This window comes from Xenopus laevis, chromosome 2S (genome assembly GCF_017654675.1).
Source record: "Xenopus laevis strain J_2021 chromosome 2S, Xenopus_laevis_v10.1, whole genome shotgun sequence".
Classification (NCBI taxonomy): domain Eukaryota; kingdom Metazoa; phylum Chordata; class Amphibia; order Anura; family Pipidae; genus Xenopus; species Xenopus laevis.
The window spans coordinates 124707913-124725900 of record NC_054374.1 but is presented as its reverse complement, the minus strand read 5'-3'; the positions used below and the strand labels follow the sequence as shown (position 1 = coordinate 124725900).

General features: G+C 38.0%; 1 protein-coding gene across 4 annotated transcripts in view; it reads left to right on the top strand.

Moving 5' to 3' along the window:
* The window catches only part of enox1.S (ecto-NOX disulfide-thiol exchanger 1 S homeolog), a 129134-nt gene that overhangs the window by 1664 nt on the left and 109482 nt on the right, over nucleotides 1-17988 (top strand). For 3 of the 4 annotated variants that reach the window (XM_041582936.1, XM_041582935.1, XM_018247939.2), the window contains exons 2-3: nucleotides 7740-7880; nucleotides 8254-8391. In XM_041582936.1, the coding sequence (XP_041438870.1) occupies nucleotides 7740-7880; nucleotides 8254-8391 (279 nt within the window). The remainder of the gene's footprint in view (nucleotides 1-7739; nucleotides 7881-8253; nucleotides 8392-17988) is intronic. The other variant, XM_041582934.1, reaches the window with a different exon arrangement.

Sequence of the window (17988 nt, the reverse complement as noted above, 5' to 3'; positions counted from 1 at the left end):
GTGGATTTCTTTGCAATAATTCCAAATTAAGCAAAATAACGACTATTCATAACCAGTCAGATATGGAGAGCAAACACTTATTTTATTCAAGCAGAATAGAAGCATGTCGAGTACACAAGGAACAATAACCACTAATGTCATGGAGAGAATAGCTCACGCAAGAATCAATACAGATGTAGACATAAGGGGATTGGAATGGTCCAGATAAAAATGAAAAAAAGCCGCCATTCCAAACCTCCTGATGACTGGATACCATATGGCTCATTTATGATTGTGTGTAAAGTTGCATCCATTAAAATACTATTCACAAAGCAAAATGTTCTTTTCTGCATAAGGTGCAAAGTACAGTGTTCATTTGCAAGGGTGATCTAGAATGAATGTCTGCCTTGATGAAGTCATATATAAACATGCTGGTGTTGGTGCCGGTGGCCTACCAGAATATACAGTATGATGAGACATCAGACCCATACCTGAATCATCATCTCGATGTGTTACATCCTCTCTAGATTTTCTGCTGCTTTTTATGTTTTCTTTAGATAGCTCTCTATTCTGGCCCATCCTTTGCTTTTACTTTAGCCCCTTTCAGTCTTTATTTATATATATATATATATATATATATATATATATATATATATATATATATATATATATATATATATATATATATATATATATATATATATAGACAAATACAAGAGTCCTCTGCACTCAACCCCTCAACCCATTATCAATATATTTAAGACAGAGACATTTTGTGCATACTGCTACTGAAAAATGCCTTACCCTTTAAATAAAACAGGGATTGTTTGTCCATATATTGCAATATATTTAAGCTGGCCAACTACGTCAAAGTCATCCCATATCTGGCCAGTCCTGTGCTCGATTTTCATCTGTAGATGAAAATTTAAAAATTGAGCAGATGAAAACTGTAGATTAAAATTGAGCATAGGACTGGCTATGGGATGACTTTGATGTAGTTGGCCATCTTAAATATATTGCAATATATGGACACAGATGAAAATTGAGCAAAGGATTGAAAATAAACAAGGGGGATACAGAAAAACAAGAGGGGAAGGGTACTAAAAGCCATATAACTTATAACACCAGTAGTATATAAGTCATGACAACAAGTTTTTACTTTTTTTTAATACAGCAATACTCCATTTTCTAACATATTAAACATATACTATACAGTGGGCTCATGTGTAGGGCATTACAACAACTCTATTTTATTTATTAAGGTTCCCTGGACTTGTGTAATATAATGTATTTGCTGCAACATATACGTCCATGTAACTTTATCATTTCCCGCCGTATGCAAATTAGGCAACGCTAGTGCATCTTTGATTGCCAAAGTAATGCTAACGAAAATTCACCAGCGTTCGGCGCCCTGGATGCCACTTCGCAATTTAGCGTTGTCCTAGCAAATTTACGCCTGGCGAAGTGTTGTGATGGCTGCAAAGCCGTCACTGGGAATTTGTCACTAAGGGTTTGTACTAATAGATAACAGCTTTATTGTTTTACTGTTTCTTTGTCTTTTAAGTATTTAAGCCAAGGTTCCCATATGTTCCAATATTCTTTAACTTCTATGATATATCAAATAATATATTTCCTCTATTTTCCTTGTCTCTTCTACTAGGGCCATCCATTCAGCATGTGATGGAGGTTGTTTTGTTTCTATTGTCTACTTTCTCATCCTCTTCAGCTGCTCTCTCCTCCTCAACATTTCTATTTGCCTTTGGTTTTTCTTCTCTCCTCTGTGTTTTCTCCACACCCCATTATCACCCCTCCTATTTCTCCTGTAGTTCCCCTCACATACCCAAAGCTGATCTGCTGTAACTCAATATGTCTTATAAGAATCTCATATTGAATAAGTGTTGTGTAAAACTGAATCATTGGCTCTAAATAGAAGGTGGCTTTATAATTCTGGCTAAACACATGGACCATTGTTTAAATTCTCACTTTTTCCTTTGCATTACGGTCAAGTTGCAGCCGATCAAAACAAACTGTTTACCTATTAAAACTTTCTGCCAAGCTGTCTGCTGATAGAAAGCGAGATAGTCAAAGTCGGATGGCATATTTTACATTTTTTAAATTGTTTCTTTGTTATTTGAGACATCGAAGCAGATATCAATCTGTTAACATCTTCTTGGGAATCCCCTCGCTGCTGGAATCCTTCACCAGCTCCGATTTTTGCCAAGGTTCCAAGAATGGAATGACATGTATTATTACCACTATATGTTTAGGATTCCAATGCGTGTATCAGAGGCTCACTTTTCAAATCTGATTTAATACTAAGGCAGGCAGTAGTGTAGAGTAAATTAGATTGACTCAAATCTTCAATTTAAAGGATTGACATTTTCCCGAAGAATAACCACATGTCAAAAAGAACAAGTTTAGTATCACCTTTTTGTCTCCATCATCACCCAGAAAATATCTATCAACGAATGCTGATAGCATTAATCTCTTATGTTAATATATGTTCACTGAGAGGTGCAACAGGCCTAACCAAAGCATCTGGCACAATCGGCCACACCCTGGATTGTAATTTACTTTGTGTGCCTCAGGTCCATCTGCCTCATAAAAACATACATTTTAATTGCAAATTAAGAAGCACAAAGGCATCCAGATTTCAGCCAGTGGTGGGTATATTTACAGCTACAATAGATAGGAATAGATATGACTATTTTTAACAATGTTTATTTTATTTGAATAAATATTCATATGCCCTATTTCAATCAGTAGATAAATTATACACTATTCTATCTCAATCTGCTGACAACAATGGTAATATGAGGAATTTTAGCTTAAGCACATTAAAAAAACCTCTTAAAACTGTCACCTAAAACGTGCAGAATAAGTCACCAAGCCCTATTAGAACACAACTTCCCACATATCTGTATTGTTGCAGTGTATTTAACTTGCTCTGATGAAATATAGAACAAAAAAATAAAAACACATGCGTGAAGATATACAGTTGTGCTCAGTGCCTGCTAATGTTGAATGCGTGACAGTGTTCGTGTGCAGGTTGTTAAGCGCTCATAAAGCAAACCTCTACTTCAAAGAGAAAGTTATTATGCAACACTCTGAAAGTGACTGCTCCTCAAAATAGACACGACTAGCCTCCCTGTAGCCATGCCCTTCTCTTTGAGGGCCCACAAATGTCTGCTTCCAGCTGGTCACCTTGTCAATATAATGCTGACTTTTACTAGTCTTTGTATTCTTTTTAAAACTTTGTCTAGTCCTTTTCTTTGTGTTGTCAGCTTTATTTTGAAATAATGCAAATATAATGCAAAGATTAGCAATGTGATATTAAACTTGTCTGTAGTTATTCCAAGGCCTGTGGTTTATACAGCTGTCTAATTTTGAACATGCAGTTGTTGTTTTTGTACTACAGTTGTAGTTACCCCAGATTTGGCAGTGTTACTTTCTACCGACTGTACCTGCTATCCCACAGCCACACTCCCTTCCCAGAGACTATTATTCCCACTGCTACAATAGGCACAATCTCTCCCTACTATACCTGCTATCCCACAGGCACACTCCCTTCCTAGAGACTATTATCCCACTGCTACTATAGGCTCCATCTCAGTGGCATAACTACCGGGGCAGCAGGGGGTGCAACTGGGCCAGGTCCCACACCCCTGCAGGGCCCCCCCGGCAGATCGCGCGCGCTGCAGTCGGCTGCAGCCGCAAAGTAAATTCGCACGGACGAGGATGGGGGGGGGCAGCTGCACGGCCCGCACCAGGGCCGCCCCCACCTAGTTCCATTACTGCTCCATCTCTCCCTACTGTAACTGCTATCCCACAGACACAGTCCCTTCCCAGAGACCATTATCCTGACTGTTACTATAGGCACCATCTCTCCCTACTATACCTGCTATCCCACAGTCACACTCCCTTCCTAGAGACTATTATCCCCACTGTTACTATAGGCACCATCTCTCCCTACTATACCTGCTATCCCACTGCCATACTCCCTTCCCAAAGACTATTATCCCACTATTACTATAGGCACCATCTCTACTATACCTGCTATCCCACAGACACAGTCCCTTCCCAGAGACCATTATCCTGACTGTTACTATAGGCACCATCTCTCCCTACTATACCTGATATCCCACAGCAACAATCCCTTCCCAGAAGGTGTGGGGCTTACATTGCCAGAGCTCATGCTCTGTAGAACCCCACAATGTGCAGGGTCTGAGCATTTGCTCTTGCATGGCCCTCATATATACAGTTTGTACTGTGTGTTTTAAAAAGGCAGCTAAGAAATATTCTGTTAGACATTTTATGTATAAACTAAATATGAAATTCCAATTACATGAATACTGCAAACCTAACATTTCGCTGATTCTGGGAACAATGACAGCATTTGGAAAAGTCACTTTCCTGGCAGTGGAAACCAGACTGATTATTACTGCACATTGCACTGTATATAATGAAAAACTTGTTTTAGTGTCATTGGCTCACATTTTCTGTTTGCCATATTCCTTAAATGTAAAACATAGTATCAAAATAACCTTTTGGCCTAATTAACGCCAAATACTGTGTATAGTCTTGCCCCATCTGTTCAGAGTAGCTGTAAGAATGTATGAGCTTACATGTGTTTTTGTATAATAATGACTATTTTTACTAGTAAGAGAATAATTATGATAGAAGCGTAGTGACACCTATATGAATATACAGTATATTCACTCTCTCTCTCTCAAGCCGCAGTATTAAATGCTTGATAAAATGCAGACAGCTTTTGGGCAATCTTTAAAGTTATAAAGTAAACAGAATTGAACTTCTCTGTAATATTTATATGTATATAATGGCAACTACATAAGTGTCCTTAAACATTCACTGTAGCCCCTCACAAGGGAACCCAGATATTAGCCTATTAGTAGTCAGGGAGGGAGGGAGTTTTTTCCTAGTCCTATTTATTGTGAATATGTGTAACTTTGGTGCATATATTTCATTCAACTGTATTTGAATGTTAGTGTCTGGCTTTCTAGAACTCATGCACTTTGTAAGTTAACACAAAATTGTATTATTGTTGGTGCATAAATGATAGCATGAGGATGTGCAAAATACTGGTATTTTTTTGAGGGTTGCAAATCTTCACTCGTTTGCATCTTATTGTGGTTAGATAATGAAGCAGATGATAAGGGTCGTAAAGGGATACTGTCTTGATTTTTATCGTGTCCATTTATTTCTAGATTACATTGTTTACACTGCAAATAATTCACTCTATTATTTAAAATGTTATTCCTGAACCAAGAAGTATATTTCTTTTAGTTGTAATATTGGTGTGTAGGCGCCATCTTAGGTCATTTTGCCTGGTCATGTGCTTTCAGAAAGAGCCAGCACTTCAGGATGGAACTGCTTTCAGGCAGGCTATTGTTTCTCCTTCTCAATGTAACTGAATGTGTCTCAGTGGGACATGGATTTTTACTATCTACCTACCAGGCAGCTGTTACCTGGTTACCTTCCCATTGGGGGAGGAGGGAGGGGGTGATATCACTCCAACATGCAGTGCAGCAGTAAAGATTGACTGAAGTTTATCATAGCACAATTCACATGCCTGGGAGCACCTGGGAAACAAACAATATGTCTAGCCCCATGTCAAATTTCAAAATTAAATATAAAGAATTCTGTTTGCTCTTTTGAAAAGTGGATTTCAGTGCAAAAGTCTGCTGATGCAGCACTATTAACTGATGTGTTTTGAAAACACCCAGTTACCCAGTTACCATGACAGAATCCATGGTAACTGGGTAGACATCACATGTGTAACAGAATACAGAATAAGATGTTATTTAGACTTATCAGTTTCATAATGTGATTGCATTTAACTATATATTAGCCATCAGACCCAAAATGGACTGAATAAGCTGTACTGCCTACTAGTAGTAACACATGGTATACAGGACCTGAACAGGAAACAACAATACAGCGTTACTAGGGGATCAGACACCGAGACAATGAGAAATTGCTGTCACTGGAGGCATGGGACAGTTAAAGGAACATTAACACCAAAAATGTAAAGTGTTTTAAAGTAAATAAAATATAATGTAATGTACTATTTCCCTGCACTAGTACAATTGGTGTGTTTGCTTTAGAAACACTAGTAGCTGCTGTGTAGCCATGGGGCAGCCATGGCAGATAACAGTTTATAAACACTCTATAGAATCCCATTGTATTTAATTACATATCTGTTAAATGCTGTGTATCCTGTGCCTTTTCTCCTTTTACAGCTTGGGGCTGCCCCCGTGGCTATACAGCAGCCTATTTATATAAACTGTAGTACTCTTTTTAAAGCAAACACATAACTTTTGTCAGGAGAACAGTACATGATATTTTGATTACTTTAAAACACCTAAATGTTTTGGTGTTACTGTTCCTTTAAATGACAAAAAACATCATGGCGTGGGCAGCAGAAAATATGGAAGAGTGCAATGGGTTGTTTATGCCTACACCTAAAAGACAATATTCTAAATGAATATATATATATAAATATAAATATGGTGACAGTTTCTTTTTAATAACTCCTCACCATTTCTAATGAGAAAATGTACTTTTTAACTTGTGTATTGACTGGAGAGTTATGATGAGGATAAAGATGACTGAAACTGTAATCTGTGCGCTTTCTAAGTGAACATCATCATCATTTATTTATATAGCGCTGTCAAGATACGCAGTGCTGTGAACATAAATCTATATATTGATAAGAGAAAATGTGCCAAACTGTTTCCTTCTGTGGGTACATTATGATCAATTGAATAAGCAATTAAATCTTTTTCTGAGAAATCTTTTTGGAGAAAATAATGTGCTAGGAGCTGAGCAAGGAGAGAGCATTGCATTGTGATGAAATTATGTGATGCGGCTTAATTTATGGAAAAAAACATATAACATTGCTAGATAAGTTATCTGGTGCCACTCTACTCAGATACAATTTTAGGGACAATTTTAGAACAAAGCTAGGGACAATGTTGTTTTTTCAATATGTTTTATTATGGTATTATAATACATTAAAAGTCCCCTTCTCCCCTTGACAATACTTCTTGCTTAAAGGAAAACTATACCCCCCAAACAATGTAGGTCTCTATTAAAAGATACTGAGTAAAACAGCTCATGTGTAAAACCCTGCTTCATGTAAATGAACCATTATCATAATAATATACTTTTTTAGTAGTATGTGCCATTGGGTAATCATAAATAGAAAATTGCCATTTTAAAAAATAAGGGCCGCCCCCTGAGATCGTAAGATTCACTGTGCACACATACAAACCACATGTAAGGTCACATGAGCCAATTAACATTTGCCTTTTGCTTCCTCACTTCTTCCTGTTACAGTTAGTGTTGTAGTATTTCTGGTCAGGTGATCTCTGAGGCAGCACAGATAGAGTCACGAAATGGTGGTTCAAGGCAAGAGATGTAAAAGGGCAATATTTATGTAAATATATATTCCAGTTTGGTACGATTCTTTAATATGTCATTCAATTTGATATAAACTATCTGTTGCTTAAGTATTCACTTTGGGGGTATAGTTTTCCTTTAAGTAATATTTTTCTTGAATTTCAGTGTGTGGCTTTGTTCAGAATCACAGAGCCATAACGCATGTGACCCACAAAGGCCACCATAGCTTTCGCTGTGGTTATTCCTTCTCTTTTTCTAACTAGTGACCTGGTGTTCAACTGATCTGATTAATTATTAGAGAACTATAAATTATAATGTCTCTCATGTTTTCCTTTTAGAGCTAAATGAGTTACTGGTGGACTCTACAATTAATAAGAAGGCTTTCATGTCTCAGAATGATAACCAAGCAATAAGGAACATATCCATAGTTGAAAGGACTGAAAGGCGACAAACAGAATCAGTGGAAACAATGGCTACAGGTAAGACTTGCCAATGAGTGACACTGTTTTCTATGGAAATATGAAAGCAAGCCTTTACAGCTCTGCCAGTTAATTGCCTGTAAACAGAGGCCTGCTATGAACAGATAAGCACATCTAAGTTACAGCTTTACATATGGCTTACTTCTCTCCATTTACAGGCAGCACAGAAGCCTGCTTAATTAACGTTGAATTATATTGTTTAATATACAAATTATGTAGCAAAATGTATCTTTGTATATGAATATTATGAACGTCTGATTCAAAGCCATGCTATAATAGTATGCATTGAGGGATTTATTTTTGTGTAGCTTGCCATCTGTAGAATGAGTTTTCCGGAAACGTATTTAATTGGTTATTAATTTTAATTTATCAGCAGCGGATGCTCTTGGGAGTATAGCTATCGACGCTACGCACCTCACTATGTCGGTCACAGACCCCACCGCTTGGGCCACAGCAATGAACAACCTTGGGATTGTTCCTGTAGGACTTGCTGGACAACAGCTTGTATCAGGTGAGTCTCCCCAGTTTGAATAAAGGCATTACAGTGTCCGCAGTCATGTGATGTGTCATCTAATGCACTTAGATAGAATAATAACTACAACCTGTTGTAAAATAGCCCACTTAGGTATTCCCAAATCTTTAGGTACAGTGTTATGAAGAACAATGTGTATCAGGAGGCTTGCTTGTTCAGAAAGGAGCTGCCGAGAAGAGAAGATGTGGGGAAGGTGATTAGCCCTTTATAGCAGCATTTCATTGCTGCCTGGCAGAAAATAACACAGGCATTGGCTGAAACCTCCTGCAAGGTTTTGGAGTGTGTAGCTGTGTGTGCTAGCGTGAAAGCACATACAGATAACAAGGGATTAAAATAAATGTGTGCAAATGAAGGCACACATTTTCCCCTTTAATTAACATTTATTTTCTGCTGCTAAACTATGCACTTTAGGTAGCTTTTTCCCCCTTCCCCGTGATTTACAAGATAAATGACATTAAGGGAGCATTGGAAAATAAATTGTGACCAAACATCCCCATTTTTTCCAGAAGATACAATGTAGAAGGTTACATTTTGCCCATTGTATTCATTACAGAGCTCAGAGCTGAGTCTGTCTCTGGGGATGAAATGTTCTAAACTGGAAAACAAAACAAATATCTATATATGTCTCTTACATATTTGGTAATGGATGGCTAAAGCATCTCTGCGGTGCTTCTGAAGGTGATTTTTTGTTTTACATAACAGATTACAAAAGTAATTAGCCCACGCTGTTCTTCAGGCACCTCACATCTAAGCATACAAAAACCAAGCTGAGTGCCCGAGTACCTGTGCTCCAGGAAGACAAATCAGTTTGGGGTACTGCAGAAGAAATATGTTAGACTGGACCTATTTCTCTCTGTTATGGAGAAATGTTCTTGGTGCTATCCCATTTGCATACATGTACTTGCAGATTTGTATGAAGACAGCTAGCCATTGGTTGGTAAAGTGCTGTTGGTGATGATGTTCTTAGTGGTAACTAAATACTGTATCTGTAGAATCCATGTGCACTGCAGAAGGATATAGGCAACAGCTGCATGAGCACAGAACCCTCAGAATGGGGAGAGCTTCTTTTTTTAAACCGGTTTCACTCACTGATAGGGGCAGAGTCACCAGCGACCGCTTCGCACACATGGCACCACTTTGCCAGGCGCAAATTCGCGACCACTGCGCTAATTCAGTAATATGCGAAGTTGCTCCTTGGGTGCCAAACGCTGGCGACTTTTCGCTAGCGTTACTTCGGCAGTGCGAGCATTTCATAGCAAAGATGCGCTAGTGTTGGTTTGTGCCTAGTGAAAATTAACTTGCGCTTAAGTCAATTTGCATACTGCGGGTAATTTAAAGTTTTAAAATTAAAATAAATGTTGGTGCAAATGCTTGAAGTTGCCATTTTTTATTACAAATGTCCTGGGGACCTTAATAAAGACAAGAGAGTTAATATAATGCCCTACACATGAGCCCACTGTAAAATGATTGTTCCATATGTTATAAAATGTCTGGAGAAAACCGGTTACCCAAAAAAAGTTTGTTAGGACTTTTGCAGACAATCCCGCTTAAAAAAAGGAAAAGTCGTCAACGTTTTTTGAACGATGTAAGTGACAGAAGATTGAGGAAGATCTAGCTACTTTTAAGCACTTCGTCTGGTCTGAGGTGGCGAAGTCAAATCTGTCAAAAGAGGTAACGTTCAGTAAAATCCGCACTTTACTGAATTTACAGAGTAATGACCATTCGCCTGGTGATAGAGTGAGAATGAACGCTAATGACGGTTCTCTTTCGCTAGCGAATTAGTGCCTGCACCTATTAGTGAATTGCCGATGTCCCTGCGGGTGGCAACGCTGGGGAACTGTCGCTAGCGTTAGCCACTTCACCCTTTACTGAATCTGCCCCATAATTCGGCATGCGGGCACTGCCAGATTTGCCCATCTCCTTGTCCCCCCTTTGGTGCCTGCCCACTAATGTCACTGATAATATTTGAGGTGGCATTTGTAGATTTGATTTATATTTCTTATCAGGATGCAGGAAAACCAAATAGTAGTGAGGGAGCCTGCTGGGTGTTGACCGTCTCTAGAACATACTGTTGTCCCATACATACATACATACCATACATAACAAGAGTAACTGAGCATAAAATTATGTTTACTCCTAATATTTATACAGGAAATAACTAGGAGAGTTTGAGTAAATTCCTCAGAACCAAAAGACAAGACTATGGCTAAAAAAATAGCTGATTATGAACATAGGCCTTGTATTTTAAATTCATGATGGTTCTCTAAAGTAAAACTGTTATCTATTTTTCCTTTCTTCAATAATCCTACATTTCATTATTGTAATGTTAATTTGCAATAATGTTAATTCTGTTACGCCAGCAGTTACATATATTTTTTTAAAAAGTACTGTGGGGCAGATTTACTAAAGTTTGAATTTCTAAGTAATTTTTTGGATACTTTAACCATTGAATAGGATACTGCGACATCGAATTTACTTCGACTTCGATTCAAAGTAAAAATCGTTCGAATATTCGACCATTCGATAATTGAAGTACTGTCTCTTTAAAAAAACTTAGACTTCAATACTTCGCCAAATTAAACCTGCTGAATTGCTATGTTAGTCTATGGGGACCTTCTACAAACTTTTTCTAAGTCTTAACACATCGAATAAAAATCCTTTGATCATATGCTAATGTATCGCTATAGTAAACTGACTTGTGCCAGGGCAGTTTTAGCTACTTTCCTTTGTGGGCTGAGACCACCGATGAACTCTCTTTCTCAGGGGTAAGCCCTCGCAACGCGGTGGAGGCAGGGTGTAATGTAACTGTACAATGATGGGCGCCAGTAGTTCTTTAACGTTTGAACCAAGAACTGTGTTTATTGAACAATAGCACATAGATCATTCAGCACATTGATCCACAATGGAGTATAGAACATACACAGCAGCATAAAGGAAGCATATACTCACAGCACGTATAGGCTGAATCCCCACAGGCTAGGGAATACACAGCAGAGAGTAAGTTGACAGCATGTGATGGGTATTGCCCAGTTTTCAGGATATCTTCCAGTGGCAGACTAGGGGAATTCATACCATCCCTATCTCAACACTTGGTTCCTTACTCCGGGTCAGTAATACCCCGGGATCTTAATCCCTCTAATCTCCACGGCGGAGCCTTGAGCTGCTCAACTAAATAACCTCTCTATCACTCCTAGAGTGATCTATAAAACAAGTATTTCTATCTAATTACTAGGGCCAAGGTGCCTAGGGTCAGCACTACCCATTCCCTTCCAGCCTGCTTGGTTGGGCTAAAGCAATGGACCCAGGACACATGGTTCCTAAACCCTTTATACTCCGGCAGAGTGCCATCTGGTGTACACTGTGTGAACTACAGGGGTTACATAAGCACAAGGTCCCCATAAGGACCCACTGAGGTGTCCATATTACTAGGGATGTACCTGTCTGTAATGTGTAAGGGTGTCTAAGATTTTCACATCCCTACACTAAAATCGTTCAAATCGATTCGAACGATTTTTATTCGATCGTAGGATTGCCAAATTCAGTGAAAAAACTTCACATTCAAATTCGATGGTCGAATTTAGAAGTTTTTTGTACTTTGAAATTCGACCCTTGATAAATCTGCCCCTGTGTGTTGTTTACCCTGCATTAAATATATTTACCTTTCCCTTTCTTTGATTTCACTGTATTCAAGATTTTTGTGAATTTACTCCATCTCAATCATCAGTGGTTTTTGTCTACACATATCATAGAAGATGCTGCTGTTGTATTATGGTCTACAAAAAAATTCATAAACTCTTGTTAGAAAAACCTGGGCTGTATATAACTGCTATTGACAACATATTGCAAATTATTACAAGTATGGGACCGGTTATTCAGAATGTTCAGGACCTGGGATTTTCCAGATAAGGGGTCTTTCTGCACTTATCTTAAGTCTGCTAAAAAATCATTTAAACTTCAAATAATCCTTATAGGATTGTCTTGCCTCCTATAAGAATTCATTATATCTGTATTTAGTTGGGATCAAGTACAAGTACTGTTTTATTATTACAGAGAAAAAAAAAAAGGAAATCATTTTTAAAAAATGTATTATTTTCGTTAAAATGGAGATGGTCTTCCTTTTTTTCCGGAGCTTTTTGGATAACAGGTTTCCAGATAATGGATCATACACCTGACACACATGGTATAATCAGTCTTCTAGATGTTTGCTGCACAGTGCATATGTTTTGGAAATATCTGAAAAAGTATTTCAGCTTCAAGGACACAGAGTGCTGGAGGGGTGTATAGAAAATTCTAGTTTTTCGAATAAAGGATTTCCTTGGTGTATTCATCTGTAACCTAAGGCTATCATAAATTATAGCTTTAAGCACATTTTGAACAATTACAATCAAAGCATTGCTTGTATTGCTTTTTGTTGGCAAATCATTGTGTACAAAGATTGTATAGCTCTGAACAAAATGACACATCAAATATTCCTGCAGATCAGTGCGGAGACATGTACTTCCATGTTGTGTAAGCAACTCACATAGTTTCTCTTGCTTTGACTTAGAAAATCATTTTACAGCCTCAAATTCTAAATATATTGTGTAAAGTGGCCTGGAACATTGTTTAACCGCACACTAAAGCAGTTTCTACAAGGAAAGTAATTGTAGGTTTCATTTGTACAACTGTGTTAGTAGGTTAAAAATAGATGCATGTTTGACTGGAGTGTAGGGAATGGTGTCTTTGTAAGTGCCCCCTCTCATTATTGCCATGCTTACGGAGTGGTTATGTGCCAGTATACAATTATGAATCTTCATCCTAGGAAACTGTTATTTTCTGTCAAAAAAATATATTAGGAGTGGGAGAATCAGTCGTGAAGATTCAGGCTGTACTACTGGATTTCACTCTCAAGTCAGATTCCTATTGTTGCGGTCAAAAAGTTGAATTTGTTTTCTGTTACAACTTACAACTTGGCTTAAATGGAAGACATTACATGATTCAGGGCTGCAGTTTGCCTTAGGAATGTGTCCTCCATCGACCTCTACATTTGTTCTTTCTCAGCATAATTTGGCTATGACTCCAAGTCCAAGTTTTATTAGTTATTGTATCGTTCAGGGAATAGCATAGTTACATTTTACTTTACGGGAATAACTCTTCCAAGCTTTTGACATTACAGGGTTTATTTATAAATGTAAGTGTAGTATGCAAAATTCCTTTTCAGGCACAATGGTTTTGCCCACAGTGCAGCAGTTTCCCCCACAATTTCAGTGTCATTTTAGCTGAGAGCAGAATTGCACCTACAACTATTGCACTTGTATTCTAGTGCTCCATGCGATAATGATGTTTGCTTTACCTATTGACACAGTCCACAGGAGGGACCCTGGAATTACTGACAGCTGCAGTATCAGGGTTCCCTTTCATCAATAGGAAATATAGGGGTATAGAGATCCCTACCTGTCCCTGCCTACTCCCTGCCCCTGCCTACTCCCTGCCCCAAGCTTACACAACCTTCGTAAAGTGTTTGGGGAGGGTAGCGGTTTTTTTTTTACTGCTATAGAGAAAGCTTTCTCTATAGTAACTACCCTGGGCACACTTGCACACAATTCAGAGAAGGGATTGACTTACTGGTGCTATGTGAATCTATATGGAAGTGCATAGAGTGTCTTTGATGCAAGAGCCTTTAATGAATGGCATCAATCTGGGTAACAATTGTATCTATTTTTGGGCAACTGCAATTTGGGCTGCATTAGTGCAGTCTGAGGCTTTCCAACATAAAAAAATAAAGAGTGCCATTGCTGTCTGAAGTGGAGGTAGGGGCTGGAAAGAAGGGTGGAAAATGTCAGAGGGGAAAGAGGACATTACAGGAAAAAGAATATGGTGAACAGAAAAGAAAGTGGAGATTAGTGGAGGAATGGTAGGTGGAGCAAGGGGAAAACAAGAGTAGAAACGTAAATGGGGATGAGGCAATAAAAAAATGAGAAAGATGTATGAAGGAAAGAAAAAAGTTGATAATATTCGATGGGAGACGGAAAATTGTTCTAGAAATTAATAATGATAATAAGGGGGAAATGGGCACCCCACAGTGAGCAATAATATCTGTAAGAATATCCATGTTTATTTGATTATGTAGCTAATCAGATCTGCTTGGTCTGTAGCAGTTCTAGGTTGAAGCAGAAACAAATAACTAAATAACATGTAACAGTAGCGGCAGGATTGTGCCATAGCCTTTGATAGTTCCTGTATTTTCAGCAGGGGAAAAACTACATCATTTTAGTTAATATATGGAGGCAAAGAGAGAGAATCTGAATCAGCTCAGAAATTAAATGCCAAAATTCACAGTGAGAACATCAGTATTGTGTAACATCAGTAGTGATTAATTCTCTTTTTGGCCCAAAGTCATACTGCAGATGCAGAATGTAATCATATTCATGGGACTCTACAATGTTTTTATTGCAGGAGACAGTGCAGATGAATGATGTTGATAAACATTGTATCTGAGTCTCATATGCACCACTCCAGAAAGTGTTTCTATTACCAAAAAATATTGTCAATTTGTATTATTCACACTTGATACAATCAGGTGCACCTTGTTTGCGAGGAAAACGATCAGCAGTTCCTGTAAGAGATGAATGTGTCCTGTATAAGTATGGGAAAGGTGCGAGTGAATTATTAGTAGCCTTTATTTATGTAGCGCTGTCATATTATACAACATTGTACAGAGATTTTATATCATTCCCATCAGTCCCTGTCCCACTGGAGCTTGCAGTCTAAGGTCCCTACCATTCATACACAAATATACAATTAACAAACAAACCTGCCTTCATGTTTGCGGGAAGAAATTGGAACAGCTGTAGAAAAACCTCATAGAAACCAATATAGTGCATGGTTTAATTAAACCCCCCTCCCCAACTGCAATAGTTTACTTTCTCCTCTGGATTCTTGCAGCCTGTAGTGTTATAGATACAGTATCCTATCAGTATCAGTAAGATTAATGCTATACGACCCTTCCTGTAAAAGGTTGAAGAAAGATGCTAACTACATATCCAACACCCAAACTCCCTTTGCTTTAATACCTTTGATTTTTGTGTTTAATTAAATTTTTAATCAATAAAGGCAAAATACGCTAAGAAAAAGGTATACCAGTTGATGTAATAGGGTCATATATTGCAATGCAAATCTACAGTACATATTGTACTGTTCCTTATTCTTGTCCCCAAGATTTTGCATTTCTTAAAGGGCATGTAAAGGCAAAAATATAAAATCCGATTTTTACTTTCTTTAATGAAAAAGAAACCTATCTCCAAAAAACTTTTCTTAAAAAATGTTTACCGTTTTTATAAGAAATCTGACTGTATACAGTGAAATTCTCCCTTCATTTACTGCTGTGGATAGGAATTGTCAGACGGTCCCTAACTGTTCTGCAGGGAAACAATCATACTTATGAACGGCAGGGGGAGCCCCCGCCTTCCCAGCCATGCAGAACTCAAGCAGCTTTGTTTGTTTCTCTGTAGAGCAGTCGGCGACTGTAGAGATTTGTATTGGATTTTATTTTTGCCTTTACATCCCTTTTACAGTTTCCAACTCCAGCTGCAGGGACAAAGATCATGGAGCCAGATTTAAACAGATTATTTATCAGTCTTGCAGTATCGGCTTCTGGCAGATATTATTTGACTTGTGCTGTTTTGATAATCCCTAAGAAGCCCAGACTACACTGAGCATATGCACAGTCTTGGTCTTGCAAAGATATTTAACAAAGTTACAATATGGTGACCCCCAGTGGCCAACTTTGAAAGCATAAATCATTTGTTTGATTAGGCGGGTGGTACAGTAAGTTCATGTTTATGTTTAGAATACAAAATACAGCATTTCTAGCCTTATTCTATTTTAGACTTTACTTCTCCTTTAAATGAAAAATAAAGGTATAATTGGTGGGCTAGGGTATCAGATAAGTGATTATAATCACCGGTTGGTACCTAACCTGTTGGCACCACCCAAAGATTATACCTGTAGTTCTCCTTTAACTGTGTTTTTGCCTCCGAAATCATTATTGATTATTGGTCAATATGAAGGCTTATCAATGCCTAATTTATGAGTAGAGCACTTTGTGGAATTAGTTGTGTCCTCTAAGGATAAATAGATTATTATGGTGGCCCCTCATGTCTTGCCTACAAAAGCAAAGCAACAGTCACTGTCCTGGACATCTAATTTTTTCTTCATGTTCTAATAAAGGTATTTAGTAACTTAAGGATAAGGATCCATAGTGTATATTTCATACAACCAAATATTTTTTCTGTTCTCCATAGTTTGGCTGACATATGTGTGGAGGTCTTCAAAGCAGCTGTCTGGGAGTATGATCCTGGGCGTAGATGCTCACCCAAAATATGCTTTCAATGATCTTACAAATACCAGATATTATTTAGATGGTCTCAGAGCACCTGGGTGAAGCATTTTATGCAGATAAAATCTTTGTTTTGGAAAAAATGAGGAATGTCTCGATGGTTTTATCACATACTTTTCAAAAATGTCAATATATATTTAATTTCACAAAAACATTTGGTTTCATTAACTTGGATATGAAGTAAAAGAGCACTGTATTAGTAAGAAAAAAAATAATAATGTATGTTTGCCTTGAAGCTATATTTTTTAACTGATGTAATGTAGATTCATATTCACAGCTTTTAATTAGCTCGATATTGGTTTCTGAATGGTTTTAAAGGAGAACTAAACCTTAAAAATTAATATGGTTAAAAATGCCATATTGTATATACTGAACTTCTCGCACTAGCCTAGTGCAAGTTTCATATTCTCAATAGCAGCAATGACCCAGGACTTCTGAAAAGTGTCTGTGACAATCACATGCTCAGTGGGCTCTGAGCAGCTGTTGAGAAGCTAAGCTTAGGGGTTGTCACAATTTATCAAGAAGAAAATGAGGTTTGTCTGTAATATAAGATGATGCTACAGGGCTGATTCTTAAATTCTGATGCTAATTGCACTGGTGTCTGTGCTGCCATGTTGTAATTATCTGTATTAATTAGTAATCAGCTTAATACTGTGACATTTATATTCTACATGGACTGCATATTGTTAGTGGGTCCCTAAGCTCGGTAAGTAACAGCAGCACAGAGCATGTGCAGTGAATCAGCAGAAAAGAAGATGGGGAGCTACTGGGGCATCTTTGGAGACACAGATCTTTACTGTTAAAGGGCTTTGGTTGCCTTGGGCTGGTACAGAAACCCAAAACATAATGTACAACATTTCTAGCTACTTCTTTAGTTAAGCTTTATTTCTCCTTTAAGGGGATATATTATGTAAAAAGCAAAAATATGCCATTATATTATGGCTCTCTCAATATAGGAGGAATGTGCATAGAAAAGATGTGCTTTGCGCTGCTTTATTGATATTTACTCCACTAGCACCTGACAGGGAACTGCAGCCAATCATTGTGTGTGTGAATGCAGGGCTGTGATTGGCTTCCCACTTCTTACTGTGCTTCTGGTAAGGGCTGTTAGGACACACCCACCCACTTGATCTTGCAGACAACTGCGTGTGTTTCTGCAGATGTCCCCTCTGGCATTTACAATTCATTTTGGTTGCTAA